Source organism: Talpa occidentalis, unplaced genomic scaffold, assembly GCF_014898055.3.
Source record: "Talpa occidentalis isolate TD23 unplaced genomic scaffold, MPIMG_talOcc4v2.1 talOcc4.15, whole genome shotgun sequence".
In the NCBI taxonomy this organism is placed as follows: Eukaryota; Metazoa; Chordata; class Mammalia; order Eulipotyphla; family Talpidae; genus Talpa; species Talpa occidentalis.
In genome coordinates, this window is record NW_023601543.1 from 36,522,245 (window position 1) to 36,543,278 (window position 21,034).

General features: G+C 31.9%; 1 protein-coding gene across 1 annotated transcript in view; it reads right to left on the reverse strand.

The window, feature by feature from the left end:
- LOC119245581 (protein diaphanous homolog 2) overlaps nt 1–21,034 on the reverse strand; it is a 711,837-nt gene that overhangs the window by 261,740 nt on the left and 429,063 nt on the right. The window contains exons 8-12 of the mRNA XM_054695882.1: nt 15,530–15,640; nt 9,927–10,045; nt 7,731–7,847; nt 5,482–5,600; nt 981–1,045 (exon numbers count right to left, since the gene is read on the reverse strand). Coding sequence (XP_054551857.1) covers nt 981–1,045; nt 5,482–5,600; nt 7,731–7,847; nt 9,927–10,045; nt 15,530–15,640 — 531 coding nt within the window. The remainder of the gene's footprint in view (nt 1–980; nt 1,046–5,481; nt 5,601–7,730; nt 7,848–9,926; nt 10,046–15,529; nt 15,641–21,034) is intronic.

A 21,034-nucleotide genomic window follows, 5' to 3' on the forward strand; every position in this document is an offset into this window, starting at 1 on the left:
CACCAATAAAAATGACAGCTTCACACAAACATTTTATGCTCAAGCTCTTAAAGTCTATTCTAGTTACTGAAAGAGCAAAGACATTTCTTCATATGCCCTGAAGTAACTTCAGTACTACTGTATAATTTCTAGAGTGGTAGCAAAAGTGATTATCTAATCTCCAAGGTAAGTCATAACTTTGAAGAGACAGCAATATGTAAGCACTTTATCTTGCTGTCAGAAGACTGAAAACTGGAGAGCTTTTAGACTAGTACTTCTAATCTAAAAGAAAGGACTTTTAGACTAGTCCTTCTCCTTGCCACCAACAGGAGACAAATACTATACTAACACTTCATAGGTTCTTAAAAAATAAATAAAGAAAGAAAGAAAGAAAGAAAGAAAGCTCTTGATAAAGCTAATAAAATTGTAGCTATACTTTTATGAAACAAGAAAAATGTAATCTGAGACCTACATAAGATTAATATATTCATAAAATTGGCATTTGCAGATTGCATTAATAAAGAAAGGGGAACCTGAAATTCCATCAAGTTTACATGAAGGATCAGCATTACGTTAAAAAAAAAATTACAAAATTTAAAGAATGCAAATCGAAGCAGAGAGTGACAGAGAAAGAATAATGAAGTATTATGTTGCTACATAAAGTACTGACTTCAAATACAACAACACATAAGACTAGATAAACATCTCACAATTCTCCAAGAAGCTACCTACCATAAGAGCTTCAGGTAAACAACAGTGTGATGTATTTCGGTTGATCACTTCTAACTATACCCTTCCAGCAACATAATTTTATTAATTACTTTAGTAGAATAGGGCTAGTTATCTGTGATTCAAGAAACAAAAAACACTATATAACTGAAACAACATTCATAAGGCATCCCATGAAGAAACAAGGTAGAATATGTATTGTGATATATTAATGAATGATGCATGTGATGCAATAATAAATTTAACAATCATGCTAATATTTTATGTCTTACCTTCTTTGAGAATTCTGCTGCTTTTTGTTCACTTTCTTCAACCTTTGCCTTGTTCACACAAGAATCTATTAAGATTGAACAAAGGTAATTAGAAATTATTGTATCAACTTTCTAAGCAAAAAGATGGTTGTCAGCCTATGGAGTCATTATGCAGAACATTATTTCATGTTAATTTCTATTAAAAGGAAATTAACCCATACTACACATAAAACATAAACTACCACACCTTTCTTTTGCATACTAACTGAATTTTCAGTGATACTAATTTTGAAGTACAAAGTCAATTATATTTGATTAAATTATCACTTTAAAGATATTTGATTATTTTCCAAATCTTACAAACACAGAAATCCTCATAACTGTTTTTGCACTTTATTATGTGTGGAGAAATAGCGGATAATCCACACTTAGGACTATTAAGACTCAAAATGATCCATAAAATAAGACTGGAGGGGGAAATGCAATACCATTCATTACTTCAGGGTTACTAAAGAAAGATTTCATCTAAACAATTGTTTTAGATATATATATATTTTACTTTATTAATTTTTTTTTTGCATAGAAGAACTGGGGTATAGGCCAGCGGTTTGGTGGGGGTTGGGAGTTAGAGGATTCACCAGAGAAAGAATGGGGAGCAGAACAGGTGGATCTACTGAAATACACTGCTAAGGGGAGCAGTGGGCGAGACGAGAAGTCTCCTGAGCCACATGTGGGTTAGCTCCCCAGCCGGAGATTGCACTCAGGCTGCAGCAGTCATGGTGCTGAAACTTAACCCATAGTTCACCAGGGAGGTCCACTGAATAATTTCTAATCTGGAGTAAAATATATCATGTACATAAGAAAACAAATATCATACTTCTCAACTCCAAGCAAGCACTCCAAAATATAAGTAACTTAAGACCCTCTTTGAAGAAATATTCTCCTTATTACATGGGCAGTCTGTTCTATACCTGGCCATTCCATGTCTGTTTACTTACAAAAAAAAGAATTAAAACATGTCTTTACCCAGACTTTTTTTTTTAAAGATTTATTTATGCAAACAAGAACTGGGGTACAGGCCAGAGGTGTAGAGGATGAGAGGATTCACCAGAAACAGAGTGGGGCACAGAACAGGCAGAATGACTGAAATACACTGCTGAGGGGAGCAGTGGGCAAGACAGGAGAGGTTTGATGTGCCATGTGAGTTGCTCCCTGGCCAGCTGGGGATGAAACTCGTGCTGCAGTGGCTGTGGATAGCTTCATAGGCTGTGTTTTACCCACTTGTGCCACCAGGGAGGCCCTGACCAGACTTTTAAATGGGCTATTTACAATAGCCTCATTTTTGGGCTATTTACAATAGCCTCAACCTGGCAAGAACCCAAATGTCCATCAACAAGTAAATGTATAAACAAATTGCAATATATTCATATACTGGAACACTACTCAGTTATAAAAAGGAAAGAAATATTGATACATGTAATACAGCAATATGAATGAATCTCAAATTACAATAAAGGCATCCAAACAAGAAGAAATATATGAGGTAAGTTTCTATTTATATAACATTTTAGAAAATGAAACTACAGTAAGAGAAAGCAGATCAGTGATTTTCTCAGGATGGAGAATGGTGGAGAGGCATGGGAAAGAGAGACAACAAAGGAAAATGCAGACACTTTAGGGGATGGCAGAGATGCTTATTATCTTGACTGTGATAATTATTTTTAAGTGCACAAATATAAACACTTATCAAATTATATAACATTTAATACAGGTCATTTTTATGTCAATATTTGCTTCAATAAAGATTTTCCCTTTATTATTACTATTTTTTTAAAAAAAGAACTGTGTGTCTAGAAAAAGGTAACAAAGGAGAAAATTGGTAAATAATGAGATCAAACAGGGGCGAGATATGTGCTGTGCTGGTAATGACTGGTGATGATATTGATTTTGTGCTGGTAATGACTGGTGATGATATTGATTTTGTGCTGGCAATTATTGGTGATGATATTGATTTATATTGTAAAGGCAAATGCATTGGAGAGATTTAGGCTAGGATATGATCAGATTTATGAAAATTACCAGACTTACAGAATTTTAAATCAGAGGAGATGCTAGCCTCTTCAAGTCTCAGCAATCTTAAAATACAGATCCATAGTTTTTCTGGAATTCCTTAATGCATCTGCTAATTTTTATGTGTATGTGCATGTGTATATGTATGTGTGCCCTAATGAGAGTTCCACAGCTTCACCAGCTACTGAAAAATGCCTTTCATCATAAAATATTAAGAACTAGACATATATTTGATATATTAAGAACTACATATATATTTGACCTATCTGAATTTAGACTTGAGGAAAGTAAAATACCTGAGATGTTAAATGATTTGTTCACATCATAGTAATGATGACACGTGGATATGGTCATAATGGGTTTCAATGCCAACTATCCTCTCTCACTTGATCTCTTCATTCCCCCCAACCCAAATGCTCTCAATTAACAGTACACTTTCATAAGTACCTGGCATGCAGTATACAAACAAATAAATGTCTGTTGAACACTGAATGATCTAGCCAAAATCAACAATAGAATGTGTGTGCAAAATATGGTCCATAATAGATTATAAGCCAGTGTATATTTGAAAGTAGTCCCTGATAACTCTCTGAACAAAATATGACATTACTGAGTTTATTGAGCTTAGTGAAAAATATGATGTTGAGGTCAGCATTCATATTAGTTGCTGGGGTAAGGTAAATTGGTATAAGTTTTCAGAAAAGCATTTGAAATTTTAAAATTCACACTCTCATTTACAGGAACTAATCCTAGATAAAAAGTGAAACATTTATACACAGAATGCTTGGAGCAAATTCATTTTTAAATGTGAAAACCTGAAAACAACTTAGATGTAAAAGAACAGACTGGTCAAGATGCTTATGATATTCCATAAATTAAAAGTCATATTTAGAAGTTTTGCATGAAACAATTTTCATAGTAGAATGTGTCATGAAATTTCAGCATATAGTGAAGATAAATAGATAAAAAGAGAAGAAAATACACCAGATAAAAGGTGAATAATGACAGTGAAATGTACTGAGCTTGAAATAAGTAATTGGTGGTTTGTCACTACAAATCTCTACATTGCTAGAAAAAGAGATCATTCACTTTAAAATGAGAAAAGAATAATACATGATAAATAATAATAAGTAATTCATCTTTGAATATTATTGTGAGTCTTCCCTGTGCAATGGAATGAAGAATAAAACACAAATTGGCACTCAACAACTGTTTTCATCCTTAAAAGACAAGGCAAATGAATTCATGTTTGAATAAGCAATACTTATTCCAATTAGGTATAAATAAAATTACTTAAGTATAGGTTATATACCATAATATATGTCACCAAAAAAGTTTTACACCATCCTGCAGAGATTTTTAGGTAATTATCAGTCCAGAATGACATAAGTTCATTTCCTTAGCAATCCAAGTAGAGGAACATGATCATCATCTCAAATTCTTTCCTCACTCTAAGGTCCATGAAAATAAATTGATACCCTTTGATAGAATTTAAAGGTCTTAAAATTAACTGAAATAAGCCTGAACAGTAAATCCTCACATAAAGATGTAGATAGATTCTTGGAAACTGGAATTTCAAGCGAAAAAACAACACAAACCCTAATTTATCATTGGTTAATTGATATAAGCAACATATTTACAGTCATGAAGACAACAGCAAATTTCTAAATGAAGTCCCCAAACATATCTAATATTGAACAATTATTTGTATTTATTAATGCCATTTATTTTCCAACCCACTTATTCAAGTTCAGGATGATACGTAATCAGAACCTATCCCCACAGCTTAGGGTACAAAGCTGAAACCAACCTTAGACAAGACCCTTCCATTGCAAGAAACTTAACACATATCTCCACACTCACTCAGAGTGGGACAATTTAGATATACCAATGAACCTAACATGCACATCTTTGGGATGTGGGAGGAATCCAGAGTACTGGGAGAAAACTCACACAGACCTGGGGAGAAAGTGCAAACTCCACACAGACAGTGGCCTTCATTAATGTTATAATGAAACAACACTACTTGAGAAAGAGCTGTATTTTTATTCACAAACTTGGACAATACTAACATACCTTTATTACTAATTAAACCCTATCATAGACATAATTTCTACAGTACCAGTATAAATGTGTAAACTGAATCAAAAGATTGATTTTAGAGTCATGTCTCCAGGAAAATATATATTTTTTTTTGGGGGGGGAGGGAGTAGCATTAATTCTAACACTGGATTCAAGTTGTAACTGATCAAATAGGTTAATATTTCCATTCACACAGGCAGATATCTCATGATTAACCTACTCAATACAATTACAGTGATTGAATACTCAAAGACACAACAATTTATCACATATTAATAGCGAAAGTAAGTTGAGAGCACTACCCTTAAAAGGGCCTATAATAGGAAAAGAGTAACTACAATCAAAAGATATTGAGAATTTTATTACATACCTATCAGATGAGTGAAATCAACTTCTAATCTTTGCCTATACTTGAAATCTGGGTCCATACCACTGCAGTGCAGCACTATCTGTGAGACACACTCCTCAATTATTTTGTAATACTGTGGCCTGAAAAAGAGAGACAGTATTCTTGAATATCTTTCCTACCTACGCAAATCAATTTTTGTAATAAGTGATTCAGCGTGATAAAGAACTAAGTCTTTCACTAGCAGTATTAAAAAAAATCTTAGCCATTACACATCTTTAGGAGAAATATGTCTACACTTGGAAATGGTATGAACATTTTAAAGCAAAACTCATTGTGATGTAGTCAACTGTGAACATTTAGTGACTTAATACTCTAGTTAGTGGGGATTCATGCTTGTGTTAAAAGACACTTATCAACCTTCTCTACTTACTTAAGCTATTCTTCCTAAAGTTAATGAAAAGCAATGACCTGTGGCCCTATATCCATGAATACAGAAATGGTTCTGGGCATCTACAAGTTCTCAATTTCAATAAGGGATGAATATCTTGGCATTAGGTGGCAAGTGATGCATTGAATTTACTACAAAGATTTTACTCAAGATAGCTATAACAGCTTACAAAACTAGACTGAGCCACTTATGTTACAGACTATATCAAAGATCTATTTATACACATATTTTAAAAGATCCATTTTAGAGATGCATACACACTTAATATGCATGGCTATAGCCCCAATTTGTTCAAAGTGTCAAAGGTTTGAACACTTCCTAATTATGCAATCTATCAAGGCAATTCTGGCTTTAAAAATAACCACTTGCCTACTTCAAAAAATTTTAAAGTTATTATTTGCCTTAAAGTTTGGGGGATATTAATATTACTGGTTAATAAATGTAATGGAAGAAAACACAAAAATGTTACTGTAGACAAATTATGACACAAACATCCCTAAAGTTATTACACAGATAACTAGCCAACCTCCTAAAAGTTTGAAAATAAAGTCAAACAGATATAATTGTTCTTATCTGACTTTTATCATGGGACTAGGTTCAAGAATAAGAATAATTCATCATATTATATATACATCTGAGGCATTTTCAAGCCATCATCAAGTCTAGGGCAAATTATATTTGATTACAATCAGTTTAGTCAATGATACTTTGGGTAAATAAGGAAAACACAAACATTTTTTGAGGTCAGGTTACCCATAAATATAATAAAAGTATTAGTTATACTTCTATATCATATGGATGTTCTCAGAATGAAAAGGATAACATATTAAAGTAAATTCTCATTTATTCAAAGTAACAGATAAACAGTTTCACACAAATTATTTCCACAGGTAAATCCTTGCCCATGGGCACAATGCCCCTTTAATCGGCAGGACTAATTTTAGGAAACAGCAATAATTTAAACTGCATTAAATGGACTGTGAAAAAAAACCTCAGCATATAATCTAATATTTTAAACATTTTCTGTCTCTGTAATATCATCATGCCCATCAATTATTATACCGGTCTGAATTATAATAGTTCTCTATGTGGCTTTAGAACTGTCATTTTTGTCGTGACTATGGCTGACCCCCTGGTAGCCTTCCTTTTCCCTTACTCAAGTTTTGAAAACTCAGAGAACCTAGGTTCTCTATGTAGCCAGAATGGCATGCCTATTAAAAGTATGAACAACAACTAAGAGTATGAACAACTGTTAAATGTAGGATCATGGCCACTGTTTATGGATAATTTCAGTCAGTTGGAAACTGTTCTCTAACTTGCTGGTTTTCAGATATGTTCCCAGTTACTAGATGCTAAAATCTTTATGGATTACTATCATACTCATTTATTTTTAAGAATTACATCACAGAACATAAAGCTGAAACGGTTGGATTATTTTCAAGGATAAGATCACATCTATTACTAGATAAGCATAATAAGAGAGAAATAACAATAAAACCACACTTATCAAAATGCATAACTTGAAAGTTCTACTATAGACTCTTCAATGCCTAGTTTGAGAAAATTCATCAAGGGGTCAGTAAAATCTGTTGGGTTCATTGCTACTAATAGTCCTGTTACTGGGGCATTCTATTTTATAAATAGATACTTCTGGTCCTTGAAAATAAACAAAAACCTTTTAAAAACCTTACCAAAAGTCATCAAACTCTTGCATTCTATGTATGCATACAGGGACATACTGACTAGCTCCCACTATACTGTTAATTTGCCTTTACTATCTAATTCAAATTACACAAAAGATACTCTCAGGTCTGCCTCTTACCTGATATAATAATCATTTCTGATGAGCAAAAAGTGTTGCAGGATGGACAATAAGTAATTTTCAGCAGCAGTGTCCTTCAACAAATTGTACAGAAGATGGTACACTTCATTCATATCAGTAGGAAGTAAGTAAAGGAAAAAAGTCAAAGATTCTTGAAAATTTCATCCACAACAAAGCATATTTTAAAAGACAGATGTATCACTTGATTTCCATTAATTTTTCTAAACCTTCAACTCCAGGATCCATATAAATGCAATAAAATAAGAGACTTGAGCATTTCTAAGACCACTGAATTATCAAAACTTTAAAATATAAAAATCATTATATTTTTAATTACAAATTATTGATGGTACCCCTGGAACAGCCATGTCATCAATGAAAATGGTTTTCTCTTGATCTTTTTGTGGTTGTAAAAGGACTTATATTATTCATGCAAGCCACTACTTTATTTCCACATGACAGAAGGTAAAAGAACATTTTTGTTCTTTTTTATGTCCAAAGGTCACAAAAGCTTTTTATATACAGCTTTATTTTATATTTAGATGAAATACTTGCTAAATTTGAAATGATTACTATTGGTATTCATTTATATTTCATTATTTGAAAAAAGAGAGTAAAGACAATGGAATGTAAACATTTTTTTCCTCAAGATATAAAAATATTGGTAGAAGTTTAAATGCTTATACCAAAAGAGAAAACACTTCAAAAGAGGATTCACTTTTATGATAAAAGTGAGACCTGAAAAATTGATGTGAAAGAAAGATAGAAGAGGAGATTAATACATCTTAAAAATAACCTGAAATGTCAACATTTTCTTTGAAGTAGAATTAAATATATGATGGATTACTTCTCAGACCCCATCTAAGAGTGTTGTGTTAAAGTCTCATAAGGTCCCTTAAATGGTCATAGAATGGATCTAAAAATAGCTTTATGGCAAAGTTTGATTATAAGAGAAATCTATATAAAACAAGGAAGCAAGATATTAATTGATATAAAAAGCATTTAACATCAGAGAAACCACTCTAATGCCACTAATAATGAATAAGATATTATTAGAATTTATTCCTTATTATAATCAAACTGTTATACATTGATACACATTTACTTAATACTTTCGTATGAGACACTTTGATAGGCACATTAGAGGGAAAAGATGAAGCATAACATGTCTGCCCTCAATCCTATAAGGATATAGATATATACATAAATAAGACAGATACAAAATATTGCAAGAGTTTCAAGGAGGAGAATATTAATACTGCTTTTTTTCCCCCCCATTGCAGGGAAGAAGACATAGAGAAAAAGACTAGCTCAAAGAACACTTTGGTTCTGAACTCTTTCCCAATTTCTCCAAAATCCATAAGTAATAAACAGGTGTTCAAAACAATAACCAATGATGCTATAAGCACCATATTTTAGGTCTAAAATTAGTTCATATAAAATCATTTCCATAGAATTATATGCTAGTTGTATTTGACTCAAATGCATTTACCACACAGCTTTGTTATAGTTACATAATATTACAATTAAAATCTTTTGGGTTTGTTTTGTTAAGAAACCAAATGTTTGGACTGGGAATAAGAGTTGATTGGAATTTAAATATATTTCCAAAACAATAAAGTACCACCAAATAAAATGAAAAAAAAAAGCATATTTTAAAAGACAGATGTATCACTTGGTTTCCATTAATGTTTCTAAACCTTCAACTCCAGGATCCATATTTATACAATAAAATAAGAGACTTGAGCATTTCTAAGACCACTGAACTATCAAAACTTTAAAATATAAAAATCATTATATTTTTAATTACAAATTATTGATGGCACCCCTGGAACAGCCGTGTCATCAATGAAAATGGTTTTCTCTTGATCTTTTTGTGGTTGTAAGAGGACTTATATTATTCATGCAAGCCTCTACTCTATTTCCACATGACAGAAGGTAAAAGAACATTTTTGTTCTTTTTTATGTCCCTCCCAATCACGGAACTCATATATGACTATAGGTAATATATTTTTCAGTAGATTCTGACAATTCTTCAAGATGAATCTTAAGAACAACATCATAGTGAGGTACTAATATTATTAAGTGGAGATAAATTGATCTGGCAGAAAAGAATAATAATCATCCACAAAATCACCCACAAGTCCGTTTTTCACAATACATGCAAAATGGTTTTGTGATTCCTCAAAAGGATATTCCATTTCTGTTCGAATGTCATTGAGACGGTGTGATAATTCAGTTAGGTCATCCTCTTTGTTCTCATCAAATACTTTCAACTGAATATCAAGCTCCTCATTCTCTTTTTCTTTTAGATCCTAATATACAAAAATAAAACATAACAGGTGAATAACAGCTTGACAACACTATACATTAGTAATAAAGGCCAGAATACTATTATTAATTTAATACATGTAAGCAAATTCAAATATTGACCCAGGCACTTAGTTTCCTGAAAGTAAATGTACTATTATTTTTGATTTTAAAATAAAAAAAAAAATTCATTGTATTTATTGCATTTTCTTTCCGTGCCCCAGATTTTTATTATTCACATTAAAAAATTAACAACAATTTCTACAACAGAAAAAATAATTGCTAACAACCCAAATTAAATGCTGCCGTTCTGACTAAATATACTAATCAAAGATCGCAAAAGAACTCATGCAGTTACAACATGCACATATGCCTCTGGCAAAAAATGCAAATATAGATCAATTATATTAATGAAGAACAAATGCAAGGATATATTCACGAACAACAGTCCCAAGTATGGCGTGAGTAGTTGTATAAACAAGTTTATTTTAAATGATATTTTGTGATTATAAAGCAAAAAAGCATTATGATTTTTTATCAAGTTGCATTTCTAGCCTCCTATACTACCTTCCATTTTTGCTTAGGTTAATCACAAAATACTGACTTGGGCATCAAGTTTTTGTAATACATTATAAGCAGATGTATTACAAAGTTCTGATAATTTTCAAAATAGTAGTATAAACAAAAATCCTTGGAAGCATGCCACACTAGAGATTGTTGGGCTTAATATATATTACTTGGAATATCTTTTAATATGTGTCCATTAAAGTGCAGCTTTCAAAACGCAAATCAATTATCGTAACTATAGATACTCAAGGGTGATACCGAAAGACACTAGGATGTTCAGAGCTGAACTCTAAAAGGAAATGCAAGCATGGTGTACTTCAAATTAAGTAGATAAAACAAAATTGGGTGCATTTCTCATTTCTATTTCCTTACAATTGAACAATTATAAATGGAGATGTAATGGCTATTATTGAAGCCAAACATAAATGTATGCAATTTCTAGATGTTCTTTTTCTAACATTCACATACATAATAATTTAGTTAAAAATGATCTATAGAGCATATGAAAACATTAATGTTTCTAGACACTTCATATAAAATAAGTAACAAAAATGCAATGAAACACTTAGATTCCTATTTATTAATAATGGTTTTGATCTAGTTTTCTACCCTGAAGGGGAATGGATAAATTTATTAAAATATTAGATAATCTAACATTTTTGGGTCATGTTATCAAGGTGATTTATGAACTTCATTCAGAAAGTAAAAGGAGCAAAATACACCCAATATGTTGGTCATTGCAGAAACAACCTTTTAACACGTTTTAGAATATGTACTTCGCCTTATTGGTATTTCCTTACTGGTAATATAGCCCCTCTCAGATGCTCACTATAAGATATATTCAAATATTTGAAATATGAAAACATCTAAGTTAAATACTGTCAGACCTCTCTGGTGGCGCAGGGATTAGAGTCTCAGATCTATCAAGCTATCCCCACCAACGCCAGCATGAGTTCAATATCCAGCCAGGGAGCAAACAGACCTCTCCTGTCTCACCTGCTGCTCCCCTCAGCAGTGTATTTCAGTAGATTCCTCACTTCTGCTCCCCGCTCTGTCTCTGGTGAATCCTCTCTCTCTCTCTCACACATACACACACACACACACACACACACACACACACACACCCGCACCTCTGGCCTATACCCCAGCTCATATACTCATAAATAAATAAAAATAAATAAATCTTTTAAAAAATGTTACTTAATGTTATTAATGTTATTTAACATTAATGTTAACATTAATATTTAACATTAATGTTAATAACATTAATGTTATTAATGTTATTTAATTAGCAGCAGAATTTTATAAAACATGGAAATAAATTTGCACAATTAAAAAAATTTTAGTGACAAGTTAAAGGTTTAGTTTTTAATAAGGATATGATTTCTATAATATATATAATATGTGAAACTATAAATCAATATATAAGATAAATATATAAATATATCTTATAACTTATTTACTAATAATTCCAGACCTACTAAAATAAATATACATGCATATATACATACACACATATATATGCAAAACTTTCTTTCAGTCAAATGTCAAGACTTGAAAGACATATCCATAAATATTCAATTATAAAAAATATGTAATAGATTTAATGAATTTATATTTTTATGTCACAAATGTGACAGTCTATAAATGCAAATGGAGTCACACTAAAACTTTGTATTTAAAAATGTAGAATATCATCAAATTAATTATACTGTTATTTTTAAAATTTTATTTTATATATTTTTACATAATTTTTCATTTTTGCACAATGCATGCATTTTCATCTTGGTTATAGTCCCCACACAATTCCACCCCCCCTTGGTTTGATCCTACTCCCTTCTCCCCCTACCCCAGTAGTGTGTCTCTGTTTTATAGTTGCTTGCTGATTTTGATTTTTACTTTATTGTAATTAGTCTATTTCCTGGTCCTTATTTAGGTTTTCTAAATTCCTGCTTTGAGTGAGACCATCCGGTATTTTTCCAAAGGACACAGAAACATTAATTCAAAAGGGCACCTGCACTCCTAAGTTTATAGCAGCATTATTTACAATAGGTAAGCTATAGAAACAACTCAAATGCCCAAAAATAGATGACTGGATTAAGAAGATGTGGTACATATACACAATGGAATATTACTCAGTAATCAAGAAAGATAAACTCATGCAATTTGCAGCAACATGAATGGAGCTGGAAGGGATCATGCTCAGTGAAATAAGCCAGAAAGAAAAATAATTATTCTGTTATTAATTATATGCAAAATTATAAATATATTTTAGTTATTTTTTAGACAAACCCGTGGTAAAGATAAGGAACACTTTTGGCACATTGACTGAAACATAGAATTAAGTCTGGATAACATAGTATACTTCAAAGTAAGTCAAAGCCCACCACTAGTACATGACTGATTACCAGTCAATCACAGCTGAGTCTTCAAAAGAAGAAAAAATGCTTGTTTGTCTTCTACAAGAGATAAAGAATGCCTGTTGCCTACAGACACAATTTCTTACTATTTGTTCCTGTAAATATCTAATTCAACTAATATTTTATTATTTATTTAACCAAAAGAAGATGGAGAAAACTTCAGAAAAAAATCAATGCAAGTTAACTACAGAGCAACGCTATTTTAAAAAATATGGTATAGTACATATCAACTCATGTATCCTAGATTACTAAAGCGAACCTATGAAAAGTGAATTTTACATATAGATGAAGCATAAACTCCCTTTTTAAACACCATAATTTAAACAGAGATGGGGAATTTTGAAAAAAGTTTTTATAGAATATCATTAAAATAATTGTCCTTGGGCCTCCCCGGTGGCGCAGCGGTTGAGCACTGGGTTGCGAAGCTGCCCGCAGCCTCTGCAGCGCCGGTTCAACCCCCGGCTGCTCCCCAGCCACGGAAGGAGGGTCCCACATGGCGCGCAGACCTCTCCTGCCGCCCGCTGCTGCCCTCAGCAGTGTACTTCGGTCCTTCTACCTGCTCTGCTCCCTGCTCTGGTTCTGGTGAATTCTCTCACCCTCCCGCGCTTCTGACTGTACCCAGTGCTTGTATAAATAAATAAATAAATGTTTAAAAAAAATAAAATAAAAAATAATTGTCCTTGTCTTGAGGATTCTGATAATTATATGAAAAAAAGTTTCATTTTACTATACTATTATGATTGCCTGAGGGTTTATTGAAATAGTAAGAACTATTCTTCCCTAACATTGAATGACTCTAGATGGATATAAATTTTGGTCTATATACCAATTATTAATATTAGCCCTGGCCATGTCTAACTTGCTGCTTTAAATACACTATATTTTAGAAAATTAAGAGCTCCTCTTTTTAGAAGAATGTATAAAATAAGAATAAATAGGAAAAATGTAAGGATTGTAAACTCTCATCTATGTATATATTATTAAGCTTCAGTGCATGTGTAAAAGATTTAATGTTACTATAAATTTTTAAATTTAAATGTTCAGTGAATTAAATAGTGAGTTAATAAAATAATAGTTGAATGTTAGTTACATCTAGCATACAATCTGGTCTTTGTTCCAAGTTGCATTAATAAAAGTATAAGAACTATGATATTAAAGAAAAGATCTCTAATCTCAGGATTTATCTATAGAATCTGCATTTTAATTTTCATGTTGTATATCAGAAATAACTGGGGAGAATTTTTTTCCCCAAAATCAAACATCTTTGCCCCAGTCTCAATGAGATTTTGATTGCATACCCTTTGGGGGATATGCTGAACCTAAGAACCAGATCCATATTTAGCCGTATTTTGCTACCTTGTTTTAGGTAGAAAAAAAAATCGAGACTCCTTGTAGGTTCTATTGCATGACTTTATGAGGCAGAAATATGAAACGTCCCATTTTTCTGTTATCAAGAAATCACTAAAATCTATGAAACTGGGCATCCTGAAGAGATATGATAGGTAAGTAAAAATTTAGCTGGAATTATATGCAAGCAGTCCCTGACTGATTATAGTTCAACTAATGATTTTCAACTTTATGAGAGCTTGAAATCAATATATATTCAAAAGAAAGCTTACTACCAGGGCCTCTGTGATGGTGCAAGGGGTTAAGTCTCAGCACTATCAAGCTAATGCAGCCACTGCAGCATGAGTTCGATCCCCAACCAGGGAGCTAACCCATATGGCACAGTAGACCTCTCCTGTCTTGTCTGCTGCCCCCCTCAGCAGTGTATTTCTGTCAATCCACCTGTTATGCTCCCCACTCTGTCTCTGTTGAATAATCTCACCTACCCATGCCTCTGGCCTACACCCCAGTTCTTATATGCATAAATAAATAAAATAAATCTTTATAAAAAAGAAAATTTACTTTACATTTTGAATTTTGATCTTATCCTGGGCCAATTATATTTACTCAGATTAAGCCAATAAAGTTATTTCAAGAATATTTTTTAACAATATCATAATTAGAGCAAGTATTCACATTTCAATTAAGAAATATTTTTTTTTTTTTAGAAAAGCCCTACAGTGTTGTAACAAGAACACCATTGTTAGGTAATGGATCTAGAACGTACTAGACCCAACATTTTATACAAATTTATAATAAATATAAATGAAATCAATTCAAGTTATCAAAGAAGAAAGTAAAAAATTCTAAATGAAAATTGAATCTAAAAGAAAGTAATCTTTGTATGTTCTTAGTGTTCAAACTTCAAAGAAAAAAAATTATTTTTTGACTTCAAGAAGACAAAAAAAAATCACATCATTTCTAGACACATCATTAACTGAATTCTGAACTATGATATATGACAACATCACAAAATGAAAAAGCTAAAAAAAAGTCCAATGTTTTACAAAAGAAAACAGCAATGTGCATTTATTTATTCTGCCACAGGTACTTTTTTTCTAAGAAGAGAAAATTGGTTAAGTTCACCAGCATAATAAATGTGTACACTCAACTTACCGGTAACATTGCTTTTAGTCCTGAACGCAGGAATTCATTTCTTAAATGTATTCGAAAATCAAGTTCATAAGGAGAAGTGACAAGAGCATTTATAAACTGCATGCAGGCCACCTGAAATTAGAAAGTAAACTATGTGAAAAAAACATACTTTTTTTAATTATGGAAATATTTACTTAATGCATTCAAATAATTATTTTCCCATTCACTGAAGACATACTTTTATAAAATTTAATAATAAATACAAATACTAATACAACACAATGATATGACTTTATAGTATTAACAAAATTGACAGTTTCCAATGTCCAAAATTACTAATGACGAATTGCCAAGAACTGCTATGATTTACTAAACAATATGAAGGAATATCAAACTGAGAAACTTGAAGTCCAAAATGTGCTTGTAGAACCTGTTAAAAAATCATGAAATGTGCATTTCATATTTCAATGTCCTCAGAGCACACTTTCCCTCAATTCTATGTGGCTACAAACATTTTTTTTAAAATAAATCAAATAAGTTATAAAAATACCCTGATATTAAACAGAGAACAGTGATAACTTGGTGAAATTATTACATTAATTTATATACTTTCTTATCCTATTATTGAGATAGGGATGCACACAATATAGATTACAGGTATTTCCCTCTTTTTGAAAGTTTGCATTATACCACTTGGATTTTACAAAAGGTCTACAGTAGTGGATTTTCCCTTTTACAACAAAAGGCAGAAAGTAAAAACAGAATTCAGCAATTTATAGGGAGAGCAAACCTCAAGCAGAGAGTGTAGCATTGCCAAGCTCCTTCCTTTCATTTTGTACAGGTCGTGCATTTTTAATAACATTCCTGCTTTACTGAATATTAGTGCTTTTTTGGTATGATTTGGTAGGTTATCTAGGGGTGTCTAGGAAAGGTAGGAAATCTTTCCATATAAATTAAGGGTAATTTCATCTTCTCTTTATGCCATTTCAGCTTAAGAAAGGTTTGGATAGAAGGAAAACCTGTATTAAATATATGATTAAGATAATTTAATTGACTGCATAAAAATGAATGCACGTGAATTACGATGACCAAGAATACACTATGACATCAAAACTAATGTGCACTGTATCATAAAGTTAATTATAAGGGCTTGTTTTCACGTGAAGGTGATTCATTAATTATATTGACACTGGAAAATGGGTATTGCTTTCCTTATCTTGTGATATTAAGACCACCTATTATAAAAGAGGACTTACTTTCTGGTAATTGTAAGCTAGAAGTTAATCAACAAAATGCAGTTGCCAGGTGTACTATTATCCCTGAATAGCATTTTTTTTGAAAACGCTGCTCAAATCTAAGACAACTGCCTAATAGTCTAAATGAAGAGCTGCAAATTTAAATAGATTAAATTTAAAGCATGCAATGAGTAGTTTGGTGTTCAAAGAGGTGACAGCAAATGCACTTCTGAAAAAGATCACATTTAGTAAAGATGTTAAGTACATTTAGAAGGGAACAAAAATAAATTTTAGGAAAAATATCAACAAAAGGAAAAGATTCCAATTTTGACTTATTCAGAATTAAAAGTTATATTACTTATATTTTTATATCAATATCTTATGCATGTAAGCTTTTTGAGGGGAGATTAGCCCATCTACCCCATATCCAGATTAAAAAATCAAAACCTGTGTGCTTCAAAGGGAAAGAGTGATGTTGTTTCTGATACTACTAGATGATAATTGAACAAGGTAGTCCAATTCCTACAAATGTCCAAATGTTGGGATAAAACACTTAGACAACTGACTAAATATTTGCTGTATGTTTGGCATATCCTGAGACATATCAGCTAGTTATTGTGACACTTGTGCCTTAATAGGTTACTTAACCTTCCTATATACAATTAGAAAATGTGCAATACTTTATTTTGTTCCAATAGACTGGGATATAAGTTTGTAAACTGTACATGTTGATAGTTATATTATCACTGTATTTGCTTGAATGATCCTTGTTATGTTTTAAGTATGACATGACCGAACAAGCCAAAGTACATGTCGATTCCAAAATTAATAGAGAGTAAATTTGCCATCTGTTAGGGTTGTTTTTGCCAGAAGAAATTTCAGCTTAATGGCTTGTATTAATATCCTACAAGTAAAGAGAACATTTCCATAACATGTTAATGAGTCTTAGAATTGTATTTTTGTACAAATAAAACTACTTAGATCAGGAGATGATAAAAATAGTAGAAGCCAATAAAACTAATGAATGTTTCAACATGAATATAACTTTAGATTTAATAAAATACATGTTGCAATGCTATTAAATACTTTGAATGTAATGTGTGATATGTAACAACATTAAAAGAAGTTATATCCATTGACTAGAATAAAATAATTCGGAAACACTTTCAAGTCAGTGCTTAAAAAGGTAATAACACTATCTTAGCAACATACTATTTACTATTTATCAAATTCTAATGATATATAAATAACATAAGGTGATGAAAGTATAAAACCCATACTTTCATGTCATTTTCCAATGAAATCTGCTAAAAAAATACTTACAGAAATATTTATACCATTTGAACATGGAGAAGGAGAAATCCTCTTAGTTATCTCCATTCTTTTCTGCTACTACATAATTACTATATTTTTCAAAGGACAGGAATAAAATCAATTGAAAACAAAAAATAATTATCACTATTTACAAATTTAAAATTGAATTTTTAAAATATAATTGAAAAGTAAAATAGTATTACTTAATTATAAGCATGAAATACCTATTGTGCGAATTCTGATATCATAGTTAAATACAAAACCTCAAACTATTATCACCTTATTATTTTACTAATTAGTTATCAAAAATATTAGCTTCAATCCATTAGTCATCACCATTACTCTCATCCTTAGAAAAGACACAGGAAAAAGGTGTTATCATTATCTTTATTATCTTTGTTTCACAGATGATAAAACCAAGGCTCAAAGCAGATAACTTATACAAGGATACACAAGAAGAAGAAACTCATAATTCTAAAACATATCACTTTACTCCAATATAGAATAGTTTCCAGCACATTCTAGATGCCCCATAAACTCCATTTATAGATTCTGACAACAAAAGATACGAAGAATTGTTAAGATGACAAAATTTAGTACCTTACATTTAATATAATGGGAATATGTAGATCTGAAACTATAGATTAGAAAAAAATTAAAAGGTGAAATTATTTTAAGACTATGTTGGCTTATATTTAAAATGATTTTCATAATGCATAATGGAATATGGGGGGGAAAGGAAAGATAGAAAATGCTTCCTAGAATAAGTTATATTATACTTCACTGTTCAGAGTTCATTATCCCGATTCCTTCTATTGATTAAGTTGTTCACAATGGCTTTAAATTTCAAAATAGTCCGTCATACCAATTGTTTTAAATACAGTTCCCATGTGATATAAAATTTAAAAATCAAAGGAAATCAGTGAATTTTCTCAATTATTAATAAAATGCAAGGATAGGGCTGCAATTCTCATTTTTTAATATCCCAAAGGGCAGGTTGATTATCTAAAAAGGGAAAAGAAGAAAAGACACTTGCATAGATACAAGGGGAGCAGAAACCATTGCCCCCAAAAGGGACAGGTTTGTTAGGGAAAGGAGAAAAAATAAGAGGAACCTGCATAGTCACAAGTGGTCAGCAGAGCAGTGTTTGGAAGTGGTAGGTTTAAGAAAGAGATGCCTGCATAGACACAGGTGGGCAGGAGAGCTGCTTTGCAATTCTGATTTTTAACTACTAAAAAAATACATTTCTGTACTGGCATTTTTATTTAATGATGATCTTCTTATGTCATAGATGGCATCTATGTGATAGCTTATATATATATATATATAAATGGCATCTATATGATATATAGCTTATATATATAAGCTATTAAAAATGCATTAACAAATATAGATAAAACCACCAACTTTATGCATGTGATAAAGCAACCAATAATTTGTGACATGCATAATCATATACTAAACTGAATTACTCTCAGTTTTTCTAGTGCTTCCTTAATTCCTTCCTTTATTCCAATAGCATATTCTCTTTCTATAATAATCATCTGCATTATTTAGTCAGAAGATGCTATTCTCTTCATTCTGAGGGGCAGAGGTATAGGGTGTGATGCAATAGGTGAAATATCACAAAACACATTATAAGCATTCCAAAGGTAAAGCTCTGTATATATTTAGGGTTTTCTTTGTAACCCCTAACTGCTCCAATAAAATGGTTAAAGTATAATGTGTGAATAGTATTTACACATATTTGAAATTTTATTGACATATATATCATTACAAAAAGAAATTGCATTCAGTTTCTTAAGTGGTAAAGAGAGAAAATATTTAAATATGACATATCCTCAAAAAATTATCGGTGACATGCTAGACCCTTTTATTTTAGCTTACAATTTGGAAAACTATATATATATCTATATGTCTGATCACAATTCATAGAATTAGAGGAGTACAATTGCCAACTGCAAGGCGTTCTTAGACTATCCATATTGCCATCAGCTGTAACAAACTGTGCTTTTAAAATTTTATTGACACTGTCACACAGTTGACCTTATTAAGTACTTTGTTGACATTAAAAAGGTCTTTCTTTATCCAAGCCCAGCAGGAGTTCAGAAAAAAAATAGTTTAAGTCAAAGTACCAAGCAAGAAAGATACAAATGTACAGGCATGTTAATTAAGTCAAGAACTAGAGAAGACTCCCAGACAGGATGTAGTCAACATACAAAGGTATGGAGGTAGAAGGATGAAAAAGCATAAAATGTTCAGGAAAATGAGTATAGTGTGAGTGTACCAAAAAGTATATGTAGAAGAGTGGTGGAATAGGAGGTTAGAGAGAAAATAACAGTGGGATGATGAAATATTTTATATGGACTAGGAATAGACTTTAATCCCAGAGGCTATGGGAAGACGTTAACATTTAAAGCAGTGATATAATAAGAACTGCACATCAAGTTAACTTTATGAACGGTGATTTAAATGTGGATGAAATGAAGGGTAGAACTCCAGGGAAATGATAATACAAAAAAGTGAATGGGGGGGCCTCCCTGGTGGCCCAGGGGTTAAATCTCAGCATTATCAGCAATCTGGCCTAGGTTCAATCCCCAGGCAGGGAGCTAATCCACACATGGTGCAACAGACTTCTCCTGTCTCGCCTGCTGCTCCCCTTAGCAGTGTATTTCATTCAGTAAATCTGCCTGTGTTATTCCCCACTCTGCCTCTGGTGAATCCTCTCACTCCCCACCCCCAACCCATACTGTACTTCTGGCCTATACCCTGTTTCTTCTACACAGAAAAAAAAGTAAACCTCTGCCTCTAAATCATATATAGTGCTGTTAAGCAATGTTACCTCAATTAAAAAAAAAATGTGCAACATACACAAAAAGTTGTGAGATGTAACAATACTCTGAAACAAATAAATGGTGGGGGTGGAGGCAAGGAGGGTGGGGGAGAGATACAATACTAAGGAAGAGAAGTACAATAT